This window comes from Aythya marila, assembly GCF_965140915.1.
Source record: "Aythya marila genome assembly, chromosome: 19".
Classification (NCBI taxonomy): Eukaryota; Metazoa; Chordata; class Aves; order Anseriformes; family Anatidae; genus Aythya; species Aythya marila.
In genome coordinates, this window is record NC_139060.1 from 7,921,445 (window position 1) to 7,943,450 (window position 22,006).

The following is a 22,006-nucleotide window of genomic DNA, read 5'->3' on the forward strand; positions in this document are numbered from 1 at the left end:
TGACAATCTATAAGGCATGTTGGTGTTCAGCAACACAGTTTGTGTTTAATTTGTTTAGCCTGGCACTTCCCTGGGCATCTTCCTGCCCCATGAAATGCTTTAGCAGCTTATTCTACTCTACTGCAATATGCAGCTCAGGGATTCCTAGGCATATCACAAGCCTCTTTGGTAGTTTAACACACACCAAATAGACACCTCATCTTTAAATATGCATACAGAACTTAATCTTTTTTTCAAATAAAGACTTAGAGATTAGACCAAACTGTTTATAAACGTTAGTTTTCTCAGGTCGAGTTAAGAGGTAAAAGAGGTAGGTTCTTACACAGCTTCCATCTGCAAATCATCCTCGTCATCTTGAGAAAGCTGTAGATATGGGTTGTCTGATGCTGGACGGAACTTGTACCCAGTGAGGACAAAGAACACAAGTGTGGCCATTTCATCCAGCAGCTGTAAGTAAAAACACAAGATTAAGTTCAGTCCTGTAATCCTTCACGGTCATGAAACACTTCTGCTCATTCATAAGGTTCAAGATTTTATGGCCAAGAAGCCCGTGCCACAGCAGAAATAAAAAAGCAATTCCTGTCCTGTTATCATTAATCCCAGGCAAAAGTCTGTCAAGCTCTTTGTTCTTCCAGCTTTCCCTGTCACTCTAAATACAGTTACAATTCTAGACATCACTCCAGTACTTTTAAATAACTACAGCAAGACTTGGCTTTTAAATTGGAAAAAATACATATCCCAAAGTTGTTTGGTATTTTCAACAGTTAATGTATTCCAAAGACTCCCTGCACGGTTACTTGGATTATAAGTTAAGAAACCAAGTATTTAAAAAGTCACTAGGCAAATAAAGCCTGTAAGTGGAAAAGCCAAAGCCTATTTCACTGGCTCCCTGGGGCCTCAATTACACAGGGTAAACCTGACTATTTTTTTTTTTCCTCTTTTGTACGTTCTTGATTAATTTCCTTCAGATATTTTTAATTTTAAAGACTAAGATCAATAATGCAATTACTTTCAGACATCTCACATGTAATCCAGCAGCCTTGCTGGGCAAACATAAAACTAAAAATACACTCCTGCCACCAGGAGCGATCAGTGATAAAAGTCAGGAGAAAACAGGGTGAAGCACTGTGCTTTGAGATGTTCTACCATAACATGAACAACCCATTATGTATTTTTTTGGTGCAATCATATTTAAAGATTAATAAGAAAAAAAGTCAAGGAATAAACGTATTTTCCTTTGCAGACAAATACCTGGTACAGCCACTTCCACTGGAATGGAACAGCAATCTTTATGAGAATTGCAATGATCCGTGTGAAGTAAATGTAACACACAATCTGTGGGAAGAAAAAGGAGAAAGCATGTGTGTGAACAATAGCATCATCCTGACTGAACCTCTTTTTCCAGAAAAATAGCTGAAGCAGTTCCCAGACAACTCATTATGTCAAATTAGCCCTATTATGCTCCTTCGATAAACATGGAAGATATGGGCTGAGGGCTCTGCAGCTTGTTGAACATCCAAATGACTCAAGCTGTTACTAACAAATATAAGTTACATCAGGAAAATGCTTTAAGTGTCAGGATTTTGTAGAACTGAAGAATCGGTACTGTAATTTATTACTCTTAACACTCATAAGAGTCTGAAATGAGACCGCTGGAAATCATTAAGGCGGCTATGCTCTCTTGGGAGGTATGCTCATGGCTCCCACTGACTTAATCAGAATCTATACGCATGCATCTCAAGGCACCATTTGGTCCCACGTTTAGTTTAGCAAGTTTATAGTATGTTATTCAAGCTCATCAATTCAACTGGCAGCTCAAACTGTCTCCAGAGGAAATCAGTAAGCATTACAAACAGCTGGAGCCAATTTAAAAGATAGAGGGATGCAATTGCTTGGAGAAGAAGGAAAGTTGCTCTGAGGATTGTAATCCAGTTGGCCAAGGTGCCAAAGTCCAGCACCGCCACAGATCTAGGAGCATCTCTACCCCATTCATCAGCTTCAAAGAAATAATCCATCTAAAGGTTTGAATGGCTTTGAAGTGCTCTGTATGCATGAGGACAAGGTTTTTTGTTGTTGTTGTTTTGTTTGTTTGTTTACTTACCATAACATAGTAATGTCTGAAGAGCTTCAGCTTTGCTAGGTTAATGGCAGCTGTCAAGAGAACAAAAGTTCATCAGAAAATTAATCAAAATGAGAATTTCTCCTGATGCTTGTCTACAAGGTAAGACCGTGATCAAAACTATGACTTGGGTAATTCCACACTAGAAGTATTCACCCCACAGCCTGCAGGGTGCTCTGAGGAATGCTAGTCTGGCTTGAACACATACTGGACAATCCCTAGGCTGGGGTGAACAGCCTCCTAAAAAGGCAATTCACCGAGATCACCTTTACTCTAAGTTTTACATATCCACACACAACCTACAGCGTAGAACCTTCTTCTAATGCTTATCTGTCTATACACAACTACTTACTGTTGCCTTAGGGCTGCCACAAGGGCCGTGCTGCTTGACTCTACCTCAAAGCTGCTCACATCAGCTAAAGGCAGAGAGCATGTCAGGAAGTACTCGATAAAAGACAAAGGTTTTCTAGGAGGCAATCCTGCATCCAGGAACCATTGCATCTTGTTAAAATACTCGGCTGCTGTTCAACAGCTAAGCTGTATTCTCCATCACTCACTGCTCAGTCATAATTTACAAGTGGGATGGGGAGTCGCACTACCCAGTTCGCATGGCAGATGAGTGTTTCAATCCCAAACCCTGTGCGCCACGGCCCCAGGCTAAGCTGCATTTATTGGACAGATTACATCAGCTCTTGAGGAACACGGTGCATATTCATGTGAATGAGCAGAGGTCAACACCAGATGGAGCAGCTGTCAGCTCTGGTTTAAGAGTCAGGTTTTAGAGGTGCAGCAGGATAACAGATACGGACTCCTGGTGGTTTTGTGACAACAGGAGAGGCAAAGAGTCCAAGATATGTTGACAGCATGCAGAGATGCAATTTAGAGCCAATGAACACATGTCGCTGGTTAGAAAACACTGCCACTCTCTTACTTGTATTCCCTCCAAGCCCTCCTTCTGTTTAAGGGAGATGGAGGTGCAACACACGGCGCTTAAGTTTACCTGTGCTCCCTCACAGAAAACACCTGCTGCACAAATCACATCTATAAAGCACTCTGTGCATTTGCACATAAGATCCGTCCAAGGTTCACAACAATGCAAAATACAGCGTTATGCATCACAAAGAGAAGGACTAATAACTACAATAAAATGCTTCACTTTGTGACAAAAACAGTGACATTTTTTTAATAAAAAGGTAATGTCAGATGTTCCCAGTACATAAGTTCCAGTACAGACAGATCATTCTGTTACAAACCTACTTCGTTTTATCTAGAAATCAAGAGTCACTTTCCAAAACTGACAGTATATCCCCTGAAACATTACAGGTAAGCCATGGCCACCTCGAGACAGATACAAACCCTACTCCAGAGGGCACAAGATCACCACAGCACCTGACTGACTACCTCAAAGCATAAGGTGACTGGCAGGTGAATAAAACTCAGCAAAAAGTTGTTTTGATTCAGTACTGCCCAGTGGCATGTCAGTTAAGAGGAAGCAGAGCCACAGCTCCAGAGGGAGAAAAAAGCAAACCTTATTTGGGAAGGAACACCAAATTTGCTTTCCTGCAGCTAAAACTCATACCATGACACACTTATCTGAACACCAGACAGGTTGCATTGGCTTTAGGACAGTGTCCTTGTGGGGACAATCTTATGGCACAAACTGTATGTCAGGAGCAACACTGGCTCTTGATTTTGGAAGGATGGTTTCTTGTGGATTGCACATGAAACACTGAATATAGAATAGCACTGACGCTGCAACGTGGGGTTCTGGACTCCAGAATGCAGTGCCCAAGCTGCAGGCTCACTTTTGAGGAATAGCTGCAGTCAAGCACAAAGAGCACTTCTCTATTCCCTGTGCAACAGCTGCCAAGATGTGCAACTGCTAGAACTAAATCCTTGATAGCTAAATAAGCCCTGAGACATTACCTGCTCACAAATGCTGGTTTCCCACATTTAAATAGCAAAAACATATGTTTTTTCATAGGTCTAGTCCTCCTCCACCAGATAGCTTAATGTTAGAAGTTTTCCATAATACAGTTAGAGAAAAATTAAAACATAAGTACGCAGAACAAACTCACTAAATCATGAAGCAGAGAGGCAGTGTTGTCCTATTTAAAGAATTACATTAAGTGTGACCATGAACATCTTGTGATTCACCACGTATCGGTTTGTACAGAAAGATCTATTTTGAACTCAACGCATCCATCTCCAAGAACTGCTACCAACTGGTGCACTGACAGGCCACGAGAATTCCCAGGCTTTGTGGTTGAAGGAACACCAACTCAACAGCTGTGATTCAAACTGCCAGTCCATCAGTGTTTTAGTCAACAACCAAGTGAGCTGGGGAGTCATTTCTGTTGGATTCATGCAGTGCACAGGAGGAGGAAAGGATAGCGAAGCCAAAGATTTGGCTGCCAACTCAGGCATCGCAATGCACTTCTCTCTCAGCTGATAGAGCCCAGCTCAAGATCTCACCTACCCATCATGATCATCAACACCAGAGTCATAGTGTTACATCTAGGTATCTGGAATGGCTAAGCATGGAAAAGAAGGGTGAGGGAAGAGGGAAAAAAAGACAAGAAGCACCAAATAAAAAGTCTGCAGAGGCACCTTCGGAAGCTGGCTTGCTTGGTTATCACAGCCAGGTGCTCCCCAGTAGTTAACTCGACTTCAGGAATGCTCCTCTCCACTGGCAGATTCTAGAATCAGTATTTATGCACAGTTGCAAAATCCTGCCAGTTTTTCTAAACAGCTCAAAGTTACAGCACACACTCTTCTGAAGAAAGTCCAAAGTCATCCTTGCTTGTCATCAGCAGCTCGTGAACTGTTTTTTTCACAGGCTGAAGGTGCTTCAAGTGTTAATTCTTGAGTCTTGCTATACTGGATGCTTTCTTAGGTTCACTTAGGCTGGCAGCCCAGATACCAACAGCAACACTCCCAAGAGGGAAGGCCAGCAGCTGTCACAACTTAAATCACCTGCAGCCCCAGCCTGTAAAACTGTGATAAAACAGCAATCGCAGCATGCAGTAAAGGTTAGGTAATTTTATATTTTGAGCATGATAACCGTTCAAGGAACAGTGCCCAACTGCAGAGCATAACAAGAAAAGAGATTCTACCAAAGGTTTTACAAACTAATTCATACCTGCATTCCGCCTCTTTCATAGACTAATTAAGATGAAAGCCACCCTCCAAGATAGACTTATAACTTCTATAACTTGCTTCTCAGTTTCCCCTGTTCATCACCATTTACTTTAACAGCTTATGCTTGCAACAGCCTGATCTGCACTGATCAAAACATAACATGCCACAGAATTTGGGAAATAAATCACTTTTTCATTTTGCTCCCTGTGCTAATTTCAAATGCTGAGGCAGTCTGTAAGATGGAGAAAAAAAGCCAGACAGCGACAGCCCTGCACACTATCAGACAATAGCTTTCTGATGAGTAAATCTGAACTTTTCAGAATATGTATGTAATAACAGAAAAGGACTGCAGATAAGGGCAAAAGGAGCTCAAATTCAGACAATACAGTATGCAAAGACAAACCATAATGTGTCTAGAGCAAACAAAGTACAGCTAAGAGTATTTCCACAATGCACTGCACGCTATAGAAGTGTGTACATTTGAGGTGCAATCTGTGCCATTACTTAATAGTAAAAGGAAGTCTTGTATCCCCCCACTCCCCAGCAATGAATGCAGCATGCAGATTTAGACCTCAAAAAGCAGCTCCAGCAGTAACTCTGAGACATACGGCCCTATAATCTCTATGGCACTCTGCTTAAAAGCATTCCTATACCAGCAAGATGGGGTCAAGCGAACAGATACAGCAACTCTCCGTGTCACGCATTATAAGGTGGCACTAGTTAATCTCAAATACTCTGAAGCACATTAGCTGTTTGGCACAGAAGTCCCCGTCACAGTCAGAAGAAATTCCAACATACTGGATAAGCAGCGTGCCTCCCACACGTACCTGCCATTTCAGCCCTGGATACCTACATCCAGGGTGCCTGGAAGCAGTACACTAGAACATAACAGGCCCATTTCGTTTCTCAACTTGCATTTCTCAACATTTCCCAGCCCTCCTGTGCTATCCATGGAGGTCTCGACACTTAAATCACAAAGCTTTATCTCAAGGCTTTGAGATGTCTGTGTACTGCCTGGAGCATGTTTACCCGTGCATTACTCCCTGCTCCTTGCCGGAGAGCTGCCGAGGTGTTGGAGCACAGATCTGCACACCATCGCCTCCAGCATCTGCTGAGCTCAGCTGAGCCCAGGGGGCTGAGCACCACGCAGGACCAGGCTCCTCGCTCCCAGCATTTGTGGCACAGAAGCAGGATGACGCTGAAGACAGCAAATGGTTTTTCCTGACACGGGGGCCAAGCACGAAAGCATTCATCATCATTTGCCCACCGCGCGGCACACGGGGGATGTTGCCTGGGAGCTATATGTTGCAATGCATTTCCCCTTGCACTGCTGCCAACTCTGCCATGCTGCAGTGCTTCGGGAAAAGAGCTAGCTGGTCGTGATCAGACTGCACCGAGCTTCACAGCTCTCATCACACGCAGAGGTCCAGGCAGAACAAAAGCTGCAGCGGTGTTTCCAGCCCTCCGTTCCTCCCTCAAACAACATATAATGTGATGGATAAGAGTGGGTTGTAAGACTTCAGAGGTCCAGGGACCAAGAACTGAGTTTCAAATAAGTTTACTATATCATAGTTCTCCTCCTTTTCTCACAATGCCTGTGAACAAGGTAGTGGTAGTTGAGCAGCCCAAACGATTTAGCTTAGTTTGGCTCATTTAGGCTCATTTCCTTAAATCTGCAAGCAAGACATTTGCAATGCAGATCCAGAAGTGGACAGAGAGCAGACTGCCTCTGAAAAATACAGTGACAGACCAGAAGAGCTAGGCACTCGCTTAAATCTGAAGGTGGTGATTTTTTAAAAGAAGCTCCTAAAATCCTAATTTCTACACCCATTAGCTTCGGAGTTAAAGATCACCTTCAAAGGAATAAATAAATAAATCACCAACCAACCAGGCAGCCCAGACCCAGCTGTATCGCTGTGCCATGCCTACTCTTTACCAGCAAACCACAGCATCTGTGCTTGGGAGGTCACCCTGGATAAGTTACAGCTTTAGACCCATTCCTCCAGCCTTGCCACTTCAGGAAATCATTTTAAGACAAATCAAGTTTAAATGAATGTTACCTAGTGACTCGAGATCACTAGCAGTAGTTTTAACAAGCCTTTTATGTAATTGTAGACAGCTAATACAAAGGCCTACAGCAAGCACAGCTATAACAGATTGAAGACTCATAGCCTGGCCAGCTCGCTACTTCATTTCCATGCTAGTCAGACTGCAGTCATGACTGCACTTGACCCAAGGGAGTGCTATCTAATAAACAGGTTGTGAAGTAGCTGGAAGAGGACAAGACAAACAGGCAGGGAACACAAGCAGGATTCTGAGCCATAAAGTCCTGGAGTCGTTAGTTCTGGTGGACGAAAGGAACCAAAAACAGTTTTCCTCAGATTTTCATCACCGGCTAAAAGGTCACCAGAAGACCCAGTGCCAGGAAAAACAGCTATTTAATTTTTAGTATATAATTCCCCAAGATACCCTGTAACTTAATGAAGCCTATGCAAGAGGAACAGTGAAAGCAGCCCTTGAGGGCTGCTAATACTACACAATAAATCCTAGCCAGCAATAGGCAGGCTGACCAGAACTCTGTCCACACAGGATTAAGACTACCCTAACCACAGGATAGACAGTGCAGCAGCTAAACTGCACATGAAAGGATCCAGAAGCTTTCACCACTTAAGGAGAAAACAGTCTTCATCTGTGGGGAAAAAAAAGGCTGAGGAATTCAGCATTAGTGCTGGTCATATTTTTCTTGTGAGAAGGCAAGACACTGAGCAGCACCTCTGCAGAACAGGACCTCCAAGGGATGCCTACAGAGTTAGGAGCATGTGGTTCCACTCAAGACACTTCATTTATAAGCCTAAGAATGATTTTACCTTATTATAGCGCAGCCAAATCATCTTTTGTTTCCTCTCCAGGCACACCAGCAGCATGACACCATCAGGTAACACTCCCTGTGGGCTTCCACCAGCCACCCCTAAACATTGACTACACGGTACCTGATGAGTGAGCCCCACCACTGTGGCTGTCCTGGCCACAATCTGGTGGTGAGTCTGTGCAATGCTTTCTGCAAATATTTTCTTCTTTAACTATTCCTTTATCATTAGGCTCACAGCTGCCTTATGCTATGCTGCCTAAACAATTACTGAACCTAGAGAATCTTCACAGCTAAGCATGGTAACAGCAGCAGCGCTTCTCAGATCACCATTTTCTTTTACCTCCCTTTTTTTTTTCTTTTACCTCCTCTTTTACTGTCCATGTGACGTTATAACACATCTTGCAGAATAAAAAGCCAAAAGCAACGCTTGGTTTTACTCAGATCAGGATCCCACCCACCACAGTGTCAGACAGGCAGGTCAGGAGCCTTTATGTTGAACATCCTTGATGCTGTCCACCTTAATTCTGTCCTTCACTCAGTACGTTTTGAAGTTAAACTCCATAGCACCACCGTGTGATAAAAACCACCAAGTGCAAGGTGAGCACAAGCTACTAACCAACTTAGGACAGACCCAGTGGTTTTCCATCTCTGTTAGGTGCAGTAGCCCCCAAGTTCTTAGCATGGAAGAGTCACAGACCCCCTTACTGCACAGCAGGTCTTCTGCCTTAGTGACACACACTGACCCCACACTGCAGAAACAATAGAATTAAAGGATAGGACTGGATTGAACGGATGTTTCCACAAAAGACCTTCTACAAATACAGCTTTCAAGAAGAGTCAGTCCTAAATGACAGACTACTGAAATGGCTGCCCGCTTCCTAGGAAGCCAGCGCTATGTTCCATGTGTGAATCTGCAGCCAACTGAGGAACTAATCTGGAAGCAGTGAGAGGACAAGGCAGGAAAAGCAAACACCACAAAAGCCATATTTGGGCTGACTTTCCATCCATCGCCTCGCTCACTGCTACAATAAACATAACGTGACTTTACACAAGCAGCCCTTTAAAGTGCTGTACAAACATGGACAAGTCAAGAGCTGTGTTACACTCGATGCCAATTTATGGTTTGTTTCCTACTGAGGTTTATTTCGCTTTGTCCAGGCAGGAACGGAATTCTGTAGAAATTAAATTAGGCTCACCATTAGTCAAAACGGACCCCCATTTCCAGAATTCTTTTCTAGATTGCTTCTGAACACCTGAGTCTGAGAACAAGGCAAAGCTGTCAGATGATTTGCTCTAGGTACCATGTCTAGCTTGCACACAGAGCTGAACGAGAACCAGCAAATAAACCTCACGTGCGAGTTCTGACAGTCAAAGCAATGCATGAGAAAGGGCATTTTCCAGATGTTATTCCTAGAAGTCCATCAAGGAAAAGCAGCAAAGCAACAGTAACATTGTAGACTTATAGCTTCAGTTTATGTTTTTCAAAATCAACATTACGTTGGAAATTTTGGCAATATCTTACGGCATGTAGCATAGAACAGCAAGAAAATTATGATTACTTGCCTTTCCCATCTGTTGCTGAAGCCTCCTGTAAATGTCTTATTGACCTGAAAAATTAAAAAAAGTAGAATAGCTTTAATTTTCACACTCCCTCTTCACTGCAGCCCTCTAGAGCTCTAACAGTTTTGCTAGCTCTCTATGGCCAGGCTATGCCCATAATTAACTGTGCCTTAGCGTGTTTGGCACTGCATACATTTCACCCCCATCTCAAGCAGTTAGTTCAAGTATCTGCATCTCCTTGTGATTAAGAAAGCTAAATTGCTAAAACCTGCTTCAGCCTACAGAAAGCTTTGAGGGATGGCAGGAGCAAAGTGAGAAACTGGGGCATTTTCCAGCTTAACACTTTCCACTTGTACAAGTGAGCTGAGCTACTATTCAGAGTACTGCCAAGCATTTGGCATCTTACTGCTCTTTTAAGCTCTTTTCATTTAAAGACTTGATTACAGCTTACATGGCGACATAGGCATCTTATGTAACAGAAGCTACCCTGCAGGAATGGAAATTCGAGGGCCAAGTCTTAGTCACCTTGCTCATATGACTCAGCCCACCAGCTGCAGTGAGGCTGTCCAGATGAAAAGGGGCAGGATTTTGTGTCCTAGGCTTCCCTGCCAGTTTGTGTTGGTACCATGACAATGTAGGAGCACTGGTTGCATGCTATATAAACAGCTACAGGACAGTTCACACAAATGCATCTGTTCTTCAGACACGGTTCTGTTATGGAAAGCAAGCTTTGTCCTAGCGTATCACTACACGGGACACAGATTCTGCACATTATGCAGCTGAAGCTGTGACCATAAAAGTTCCCTTTACATAGGAGATCAGAACCTCTCCCCAATGAAGGTTATTATTCCTGTAGTTTTGTTTACCCAACCCAAATGCTCTCCCCACCCAAATGCTCTCCTTCCAGTGGGGAAAGTGTCAAGTGGGTAGTGCAAATTTCTCGGAAGACATTTCCCTGCCTTGGCAGAAGGCCACTGAGACTGGGTTTGGTCGTTACACAGAGAACTGGGAAGCCAAAACCCACCTTAGTGAGCCAAGGTGAAGCTTACTCTCATCTACCGAGCACCGTGTATGTGTTTATACACACACATATGCATCATGAAACAGTTTTCTCCAAAATGCTCAGGAATTGCACACTATAGAGTGAGGATGTGTTTATTAGACAGACACATTCCTTCTGTGTTTCAGAAAAAAAACACTGGAGATACTGGAGAAAAACAAGAATATTGTGTTTACTAACCAAGGAGCCAGAAGCTCCTTCATATCCTCTTTTAAATCCAGCTGTTTATCCAATTAAGACTAAAATGAATTTAGAACATAAACGTTCTGACAAACTGGCAAGCAGCAACAATAGCATTTATCTGAATTATCTGTGTTTTGGTTGGGTTTTATATAACCAACATTTTTCCTTGCCAAGTAGAGTGGAAGGAAGGGCAGGGAAATGTTCCCTGTGGGATTATTTCTTCTAAACAGTCAAGTAAATATGCATCTACTCTGGCTGAAAGAAGCTCTGATCTCAGACAGCACTATTGTTTTAGAATATAGTGGCCTACTTTCCAACCTCAGGCAGTAAAGCAAAACCCTATTTTTCAACATAAGGGAATCAGCACTTTGACAAGTTGCAAGCTTCAAAGGCACCTATAGTCTGTCTGCACTGTGCTGGCCATGCTTTTAAAATGCCCCCCATTTTCATTTATCCTTTTAATGTATTTCCCAAGCAAGCATCTTCCACAACATTGGCCTGAAGCATTAAAGACCAATACAGTTTAATTAACAGAAGACTTGACTCCACAAAGGACAGACATTTACTTCTTTGCTTTGGTAGCATCTTAACCTTTAGCAGTCCATAACCACTGGCTGAGAAGCAGCCCAAGCCATCAGGGCTCAGAAACTATACATCACGCCCAGTGACTCACCATACCACTGGAAATAGGATGGCACCACAACACAGCAGGTCTACCAGGAAAAGGATTTCTTTCCACAGCCCATATTCAGTTGTTCCCTCTTCTGTCGACTCTATGATAATGTATGCCACGTTTGCCAGCACCTATGGGACAAAAGGTGCTTAATGGCTTCAGAAGCTTTCCAAAGAGAGAGAAGATGTGGGCTGCCAACTCGGTAAAAGCTGTCCCACAGTTGCAGAAAGAGGCTATTTGGTAACATCAATTATTCTTCTGCAGCTCTATGTCAAAAATAACACGTTCAGAAGCACCTTCACAGGATTTACAGAAATAACTGATTGGAAATAATTTCTGCTGACATTCAGGATGTAGTCCTTTTTGCTACATAATATGCTGAATCTACTGTACCAGTAGAGATAAAAAAAGAACAAAATTCCATTATTTTTTTTTCAATACCAAAACAGGAGTCTGCATACACTTAGATAGCAAACAGTCTAACCACATTATCCTAAATCAAGTCAATAATTCAAACTGGTCATTCACAACATTTTGTACTCTCTACTGCTCTACAAGAACCTCAGACTCTAAGTATATCCTTCTGATTTTGCAGCTGGGCAACAGATTCTGTCTTGGAAAGCAGACTATTCTACCTACAACAGCAAATAGAATTGCTCTCTTCCTTTATTCTTCAGCTGCTTGAGTAGGACATAAGCTCTGACTGCTTTGAACATACTGGGAAAATTTCCCTCAGATGCAATGGGCCTACAATTTTTCCCTTTCCTTAAACCCATTCAGCAAGCATTTCAGAAGTGACAGCTTTCATTTAATATCTCTGCTGAGTAATTTAGTACTGTTTTGCAGCCCAAGTTTTGTCCCAGCATGACTATACCTACATTAGAGTTACTTGATGCTTACTGACACTATTCGATAACCATTATCTCATACTCAATACGAGGAGAAAAATGGGCAAATTACAGAAATAACTTCAGCCCCTTTCACAGCTCCTAAAACTCTTAAATTCAACTTATATTGTAACCAAGAGACTTATACAAAAAGTAACTGTGATATTCTCTGTAGGATTCAGAGTCCGTTACATTTTTCACAATCAGCTCTCTCACAATATAGTAAGTATTGACACGGTTCAATCCTCACCTGAAGCGGGATGACAATCATGAATATTTTTTTGTCTTTATCTGAAAGGATGTGTTTAATGAAAGCCCAGCCAGTTCCAATGAGGGCAATAGTGATGAACAGAAGAGCACCTTTCAGTCTGAAAGAAAAGCAGATAGTACAAGGAGATTATTATACAAGAAGACCTTCTGCCCAGGTCTTCTCTCCTACAGACAGCAAAGCCACAAACCCAAATAAATGCCTTGCTATTTGTAAGTCTGGCAAGTGCTTATCCTACAAGAGTGAAGCAGATGTATTTGCTTACAACTGTGCACCACACAGCAACATTACCCTGCATTCACAACTGTCAATATAAGCAATCTTTTCCTGAGGGAGTCATCCATTTACCATCATGAACAGGAGAAAACACTGGCAGCTGCACCCTCTTACTATTCATACCAAGAGCAAATTAGATACTTGAATATTAGTATGAATAAAGAATAGCAAAGCATTTCTCCTTTTACTCCTTTACCCACAAAGTACCAATTCTCTACAGCTGCCCTCTGCAAGTAGAGCTTTCCCCTTTACACGGGGCTGACTCTTATCTTGTCACTCAGACCGTAGTACAAAAGAATCAGCAATTTCCCAGTTTTCTTTGGAGGGAGGGGGATGGCCACACCAGGAATTCAGTTTCATTGTTTGAATCTACCAAAACAATCTTCTGATATACTTACAGGTGAGTGATGTAATAGACAACAGCCCAGCCTTCAATAGGAAATCCCTGAGAAGAAATGTAGTGATAGTCGATCTGGAAGCAGAAAATACAACGTGTTACTTCATAATCCTCTCATCAGCACCCCACCCACGCCTATACAATAGGTCTGCTCTCGCAGCCATTTCAAGTTTTATTCTCCATCAGCATGTACAAACTCATCTCTCCCATAATTTAGAGGATGCTTCCTCCCAACACATTCGAGTTTTGTTTAGTACTGATCAGGTTATCTCCATTTGCTCTATTTCCTAAGCATCAGTGAATACATTTTATACAATCTACATCCTTCCTACACAGCTACAGTTAAAACAATTGCATATCTAGCTTATTAATTCATTGCTCGAGTTCAGTTGCAATAGGAAACTAGAGGCTCCCTAGTTTTACTTTCATTTGGAAACAAGATTCAAACTAGTAGACTCCAAAATTTTTGTAGGTATTATCCTCCTATGAGCTTGACGGCAGAGATCATGACTGGCACCAACACTGGAAGATTAAATGTTTGTCATTATCTTTGTTAACGATATCTTTCAGCGGAAAGGCAAAGTCAATACAATTCAATAGAGACATCATGTATTGAATGTGTTAAAGCTTGTAGTGTTAGGTCTGTCATGGTATGCCATACTACGTCAGCTGAAGCAGCAGCCCTCAATTTTACAGACATCAATCAAGGCCAACCATTCATTAACATTTATTGTTAAGACATGTAGCTGGAGCTGTACCATTACTCGAGCTTCCAAGCCAGCCTCAGATGGCTGAAGCATTAGAATTCATGGAACTCATTCAAGCCTCCCGTACATCCTTGTTGCTTTCCCTTTTCAGGCCACAATCTCAATTGTATTTGAAGTCACAATTTGCTGATGAAAATTGAATCGCTTCCACCACACAGCTGTGGTTCAGTATCAACACTCCAATATGAAAGACATTTCTCTCTCCCTTCGCTCCTCTTTCCCACCCCCCTTAATGCAAATTCCTCTAACATCATGCCCTGAATTCCACATTTCTAATTCCCAGCTGAACAGCTTAGCGAATAAGTTATACGTACCGCATGGAAGACCAAGGACAGAGATTTTGTGAAAGGGAGGGCTGCCATTAGCCAGTGAATCTTAAAGACATCATTTCTGTCAAGAAAAAGACCTATCAGTTAAAAGCCAGCAATAGAAATCTGTTTCTGCAAGGATATTTTCTTTATCATAAACATCAGAGTAACTCCCAGGAGGAGCTGACTATTAGTGTAAAGGGATTCTTTTTAATGCTGCAGTCCAAACTTCTGTAGCATCTTGAATAACATTTTAACGACATGTTCTGCTATTACTTTTTAATTAGTTTAACATGGTAGTTCATAGCTATGATCTATACATACAAGATATTTGTTAGAAAATTACTGAATACAATTCCAATGGTATCACAACTGCTGCCCCACCCCTCAAAGTCACTAAACTACACCACCAAGCTTGAACTTCAGATCACCAAATGAACTTCAGACTACCAAATCATCACATCACCTACTGAACTTCAGACTACCAGATCACCACATTACCTACTGAACTTCAATTCAAGTCCTAGGGTCCAAGCTGCTCCTGGCTTCTGATGTTACGTTTTAATGATTAAGAAGCATGGCACATGGTGAGGAATTCCCACCACTTGGTCTATAGTCAAAGTGTTTACGGCTCTCGTCTGCTGTTCCTCATAAGAAAATGATTATTAAAGATTTCTTATTACGTAGAGTTACTTCCAAACAGTATTCTCTGTTGTCCACTACAGGAATTTCCTGTGTATTTTTTGCCACAATATATTAAAATATGCACACTGCATGCATAACCTAACATAAGACTTGATAACTTTTGAACGATGGTCTCCTACAACGTCACCGATTAAAGTAACTGTTGCATCTAGAAGCTGTATTAGGTACACAGCATTGAGCAAGATTTAGAATTCTAAGTGATTACATCTGAATTGGGCATAGTAAGAGGAGGAATAAAATTAAACAAGGTAGGTCCGTATTTGTCACTGACGCAGCATTAGCTTGCTTACCTGCGTTTACGAAGTATGTGGATCCACACAGTCCCAGACAGGAAAAAGAAGAGTGCCATGGAAATGTAAAGTTTTGGCAGTGGAATCTCACCCGCTGAGAGGTAGCTTTCAGGATTCTTTTCCGTAATTTCTATCTGAATATTAAAGGTGTGTTACGCGTACAATTGAAAACAGATTTGGCTAAAGCATTGTGAACTTTAATTGCTAACTCAAACAGATACACTCGTTTAAAATTAGCCTTTCTGAAGTGCTATCTTATGAGACAACAAAAAAAAAATAAAATCAGCTCTTCATCTTCAAGCATCTCAAGATATTTTTCAAATTGCACCTGTAATTTCCTTGAAAAGCAGAAAAGGACAGGCAGTCCCTTCTGGTCCTTCAGTTATGCAACATTATTCAGAAAGGAAGTAATTTTCCCAAAGAACAATTACTCTATCCACCAAATTTCACATTTAATTCAGTAACAGTATCTACACAACTTTGTGTGAACAAGCAGGGTTTTTAGCACAGTCCTAATTTCAGGTGAGCAGAGAGTGATACCTAGCTGCAAGAACTTTTAGGTTTGCTACAGTGGATTTCTTCAGGTGTCAAGAGAAAGGACGTACCTTGCTGCAAGTCTATCACCTCGTGACTGAAAAAACATAAGCTTTAACATCTTATTTATATCCCAAAAAGGCTTGCTTATGTGTGCTAGGACTTCTTTAAAATAATTCACCAAGACTAATTTGCAACACTGAAAATATCGTGCTTCTCTGGATACAACTAGGTAGGCTAGTTACCCAGGTTTTCTTCTCTTTCCAACTTCTTCAGGGGGTCAAATGAACAAATTGCAATTAAAAGACTTGGCTTTCTAAACAACGTTAGAAGCAGATTTAAAGCAGTTTAGTCCAAGTGAAATTAGGGCTACTAAGGTCTATCACCTTCATGTTCCCCTGCTGTAGCATCAGCACAGCCACATTAACGAGCAGTTCAGGGGCCTGACCGGACAGTTACCTTAGTCAATGAGAGGATTCATTACAGAACAGACTACATTGAAGTCATTACAGCAGCATGGAAGGCAGTATAAGCACAAGAAAGGGAAAAAAATAGAAAGCCCATGCTGTTCTAATAATCTCTGGCTCGAGACTGCATAGGATTGAACCCTTGAATGATAAAAGAGATAAGACATGTGCGATGAAATATTACACTGTTAGGTGAACACCCTTAAGGGTAAAAATGCATCTTGATTTAGGCCATTAAAAGCAAAACAACAATGAATTCACAAATACCAACAATTTAGATTGCAGCAACAGCCTTAATATCTGTAACTGTTTAGAGAAAAAAAAATACGATTTTGGGGACTAACATAACACAAACAGCTGTTCTAGCTCATCTCATTACAGCATCTAGTCACAACTGTGTACACTCAACCAATCCCACATGCAGTCTTCAGATTTTCAAACATTTCTCTAAAAGTAGTACTTTAATTCTTCTTACTGTAGTTGCTGCCTTCAGAAACGCCACTACAGAGATTAAACGCACAGCTCTGAATCACTTCCCACCCCAGACAGACACTCACGTACCGCATGTGCTTGGTATACAAGCTAGACTAAAATATACAGCTTTCAATTCTAAGTGAATGAGTTAATTATACTTTAGAAGCTATACTCACATCAAGACTAAATAGCTGCTTATCAGTATTAGGCTGCCCCTTTTCGCCAACGCATTTGTGGAAATACAGGCTGTAGAGACCTTCTTGGTTATCAGAGCTGATGTTAAAAAAAAACTGAAAACAAAGAATAGGAAAGTCAGCATTCTTCTCATTCACAACAGGGTTGCATTGTTAAGAAACCATCTCTCCTGGGGCCAGAAAAGTCATTTTGGTTCAGTTGGTTCCTTTCTGCAAACATACTGTTCTGAGGATACATGTACCTGTTCATCTGCAAGTTTCAACAGCATTCCAGATACAGAATCACTATTGCTGTGCACTCTAGAAACCCAGGACACTTGGGCATCAGCGTTTAAGTCAGTTCAACACAAAAAATAACAGGAAGTGTCCTCTATTTAACATGGTGAAGCACAGAATTTTGATCATGCTTGCCTTAATGCATAAGATGTTCTGTTCTCACCACAACCACACAAATTTTCACAGCTATGCAAATTTGCTCTGTTTCACATTACGATCTAAAATATGCTTGTTTTATAGTAACCAACAATGACAAATGAATCAGTGTACTGCAACAAAGCATTCATCTGGTTTCATGCAGAGCAGCTGTCCCTTAAGTGAATCATCAGACAGGTCACAGCTATTTGTTGTTAGAAATCTGCATGCACTAGCCAAATCCCAGTAAATGCTAAGACTTTAACAGACCAAATACTTGGATATGCCAAGGCTCACAGACTATCATATTCAGGTGAACTGCAAGGAGTTTAAAATCAGTCCCCACACTTTATGAAAGATGAGCTTTCTGGCGTTTCTTTCAACAAGAGTCCATCTCAAACTTACAAAGCTACTAAAGAGGCTCTGTACCAAGGAAACAGGCACTACAATAAGGAGCAGCAGACTTTTCACAAAGTACTATGTCAAAGGAACCATCTATACACATTAAGACTAGGCAATGGCAGAAACCCTACCTGAAATGAGAAAGTTCCTCCATCGTTGCGAACATGATGCTGTTGTTCTATTATGCTCTGGGAAAACGAAAATAGACACGGATTTCTAGGCAGGTACCTACTACATCTGGTTACATCACCCAGACAAACAGAACTGCATCCTGTACATTTATAGTGGAAGCTGAGAGCAACAGAATACTCCTTTCAACTTTCTGGCTATACTTATATTGTAATGTTTTGCCATTTTTTTTTTCTGAATGAGAACAGCAGATTCTTACCTGAGAGGTTGTTGTACTTCGTTGGGACTTCTTATCTAGAGATAAAAGTATTAATGGTACATTTAGAGTGTTTGCATTTAGACAGCCTCACAAACTACCACCTTTTACACATTGCCAATACCTTACTCAAATATTCCTACACTCATCTGCATGACAGTTTTCAAGATGATCATCAGAGATTCTTCCCCAACCCCTCCTTACTTGCCTAGGACTCTTCCCTCCATTACCATTCATTCTGGATGCATCCTTAAATGTTAAGGCAGGCTTCCCTACTACTACACCTTCCACAAAACCCTGCCCAAAGAAACTTTCCACCCCCTTCAGCTACAGGGATGCAGGAGGCAGATGGCATATACTGGATTCAGGCTACAGCTTTGTTTCCTACACTCTACAACTATGTGAGTTTAATGTTATCACTGATTAGCCTCAATGTACACATTAGGCCTGACAAACTTACAAAAAAACTAACTTGTTTTGGGGAAGGAAAAGGTTCTCAACTCCTTATTAGGCAAGGTCACAATTTTCAAAAAAAAAAAAAAAAAAAAAAAAAGCAACCTGCCAAGTAAAGATCTGTTCTGGAGAAATTTAAACTGGCAGGAGACTTCCACAGAGCAGCATGTGAAGTTCACAGTTTCACTCCACTCACTTCAACAGACCCTGGATGAAGCTTTCCAGACATACAGTCATTCCATCCTACCAGAGAGTAAAAGTTTTAAGACTTAAGCTTTGCTTTTGGCTTCCGTGTGTCAGCACACTGTCAATGTTCACAACACTACTGCAAGAAAAGCAAAGCTAGAGCTGTCAGACAAATTATCTTCAGTGCCATCCAGCTTCAGCTCTTGACTTGTTAAAACAGCTGTGCAAAATAAAGACAGCATACTCCATTTTCACCTATATCAAAGATCATGCACACTACACAACAAGACAGACTCCATCTACTACAGATCAGTCTGCTACATTTAGGAACTCTTCCAGGAAGAGATAACAAACTGTTTAGACCTAATTCCATAAGGGCAGAGATTGTCAAATTGTTTCATCTGCTGGTCTGGAAGCCAGACAAAGATGTATCCCTGCCAGAAAGATTACCCGTATAGTTGCCTCTCCATCCCCTTAACTTCCAAGTGACAGACTAGATTTTAACCTCTCAGATAAGGAAGATCATCATCTCATAAAAATAAGGTCTGGAAAGGACACGTGGGCATCTTTAATGCAGTTTCTGAATCAAAGCAGCCCTACTGTCAGTAATGGACCACACTGGCCACAAGTGTTTAAAATCTTTTAGCGCAGATAGTCCAGCCCCTCCTCACAGATACTGTAGGTCTCTAACAGTCACGCTAAGCCTCCAGGGGATATAATGCACATCACTGAGCAGGAGAGACTTCAGTCCAAAGAGTAGCCCAAAGAATGGGCAGGTTTACACAACTGTCAAATTCTAGCCCAAGGGGATCCTGGAATGTGACCACAACACGCTGCTGGGTGCACATCAACCAGAAACTAGCAGTGACAGCACACATAGATCAGGTTGAGCAGACTTACCTTTGCCATCTGTATTTTGTTCAGTCTCCTCCAGACTTGTACCAGAATCAGCATTTTGTTCTGACGTTTTTGTTGGCTTGGTAATCGTGGCAGTAGCATTTTCCTCAGACACGAATGAAATTTTAGGTAACAGAGAAGAAGCTTCTGCAGAGAACCGTACTTTCACACTAAATAACATTTTTATACAAAAGAAAAGCCAATCAACATTCTTAAAGTGGCTTGCATAGTCTACACGTGACCAGTAAAAGACAATCACCTTATTAAAATGCAAGAAAAACCTACACCAAAGAAACAAGTCACATCCCTTAACCCCTTCAACACACAGAAAGAATTCTTGAATCACTTTATACCTCAAAATTCCTTTCACTCCCAACTTTCATGTAACCCACTGAGAATACAGCTACATGCACTGCAGCTTTCCAAGCCCTTCAAGAAGTATCAAATGTTACATTGACTTCAACTAGCAAAGTAACCCAAGAATGCAAAGTACACCATTTACTCACACTTCATTTGTGAAGTCCAGAAGTAAGATTACAATAGACACATCTTGCTCTGGTTTCTTTCTCAGAATACAGTAATCCAATTCTTCATCCTGGGAAGGAAATCAAAAACATTTTTGAAGCATCCTCCTGTTTATAAGAAATGGGTATGCTCTCTCCCATGTAGAGGCTACTATCTTTAGGCCAGCATCCACATCTCTTACCAGGTAAGTGGAGAAGCCATCGTTCCTTGTTCGATCCAAACTGAACCCCACCTATGAGACAATTAAGAAGAATCTGTCAAATTAAAACAGCTCAGCCTCCCAGGATGAGAAGCCAAGCCACCATGGAATGAGTCAAAGACACTGCTCTCAAATTAACCTATGTTTAAGACAGAATTTTTCTCATTACCTGTTTAGACAGAAAATAATTCAAGTATAATAGACTTGCTGCTTCATCCATACCTACTAAGAAGGTAATATATACTGACTCAAACTCAAACGAGAGTGCCTTCTGGCATTGCTCCCTTTCAACTTGCTACAGTACTTTTCCAGATAATTTTGCATGAGGAAAAGATTTAATACGTTTTGTAATAAGGTAGAAGTATGCAGTAAAGTCACAACACATGTGTTTTCTACCCAGGTATTTCAATATCTCTACTAAAATCATTAACATAACATATTATGTACTACATAAGGTGAAAGTTCTCTAAAAATCTGGATGTGGTCACTGTACTGAGAATCTACTGATAATATGATTACACGGTGTATTTGAATATAACAGGACAATGATATGAAAAGTCTCAGCTCAGAGGACTGTTTAGGAAACCTCTGTTCAATAGAGAATCGATATATACACACAGTTTGTACTTCAGGATATATGGGAATGGCACAAAGCTGCGCTGTAGGATGTTAAGACTGGACATCAGGGAAAATTCCTTTGCTATGAGCATGGTCACACACTGGAACAAGCTTCCTAGAGAGGTGGTTGATGCCCCCATGCCTGTCAACACTCAAGAGGCATTTAGATAATGCCCTTAACAATATGCTTTAACTTTTGATTTGCCCTGAAATGGTCAGGCAGTTGGACCTGATGGTCTTTGTAGGTCCCTTCCTACTGAGCTATTCTGTTCATAAAATACATATATGGACACACAGGTTCAGTCGAGGAGGTGACGAGTTAAAATTTGACCTTAAAGCAGAACAGATAGCACTTGAGGCTAAGTCTCATAACGTATACATATCCTCACAGGTTGCTCGCAGTGGGGAGCAAAGCAAACAGCACCACCAGTCTGACACTTCACACAAGTCCAAACTTCCAGTGCAGGGGCAACTTGACAGAAAGCTTAAGGCAGTGATTGGACTCAAAGTGACTTACTTCTGTGCCCTTAGCAGCACTCACGGGTGGCTTCAACGAAAGGTTGCTGACATTGACTTTCATGAAACCATCCTTGAAGAAGCCAAAGGTATTCAGGTGCACTTTCTGCCTCACATCATCCTACGAGAAAGAAAAGACAGGTTACCAACCCCATACACAGGTCCTGGTTTTGGCTGGATTACACCACAAAACGCAGCCACCTGCCTAAGCAATTACAGAGGAAGTAGGGTGACCAAGATTG

At 41.5% G+C, this 22,006-nt stretch overlaps 1 protein-coding gene across 2 annotated transcripts in view; it reads right to left on the reverse strand.

Moving 5' to 3' along the window:
- Positions 1–22,006, reverse strand: part of GPR107 (G protein-coupled receptor 107) — a gene marked incomplete at its 3' end in the record, with an annotated part of 38,420 nt that overhangs the window by 11,950 nt on the left and 4,464 nt on the right. The window contains exons 2-17 of one of the 2 annotated variants that reach the window (XM_082775685.1): positions 21,766–21,885; positions 20,613–20,663; positions 20,413–20,501; positions 19,910–20,076; positions 18,374–18,408; positions 18,117–18,173; positions 17,155–17,268; positions 15,504–15,637; positions 14,515–14,590; positions 13,435–13,508; positions 12,743–12,860; positions 11,606–11,736; positions 9,693–9,736; positions 2,102–2,151; positions 1,252–1,335; positions 323–447 (exon numbers count right to left, since the gene is read on the reverse strand). In XM_082775685.1, coding sequence (XP_082631811.1) covers positions 323–447; positions 1,252–1,335; positions 2,102–2,151; positions 9,693–9,736; positions 11,606–11,736; positions 12,743–12,860; positions 13,435–13,508; positions 14,515–14,590; positions 15,504–15,637; positions 17,155–17,268; positions 18,117–18,173; positions 18,374–18,408; positions 19,910–20,076; positions 20,413–20,501; positions 20,613–20,663; positions 21,766–21,885 — 1,469 coding nt within the window. Of the gene's footprint in view, positions 1–318; positions 448–1,251; positions 1,336–2,101; positions 2,152–9,692; positions 9,737–11,605; positions 11,737–12,742; positions 12,861–13,434; positions 13,509–14,514; positions 14,591–15,503; positions 15,638–17,154; positions 17,269–18,116; positions 18,174–18,373; positions 18,409–19,909; positions 20,077–20,412; positions 20,502–20,612; positions 20,664–21,765; positions 21,886–22,006 lie in introns of those variants that run through there. The other variant, XM_082775686.1, reaches the window with a different exon arrangement.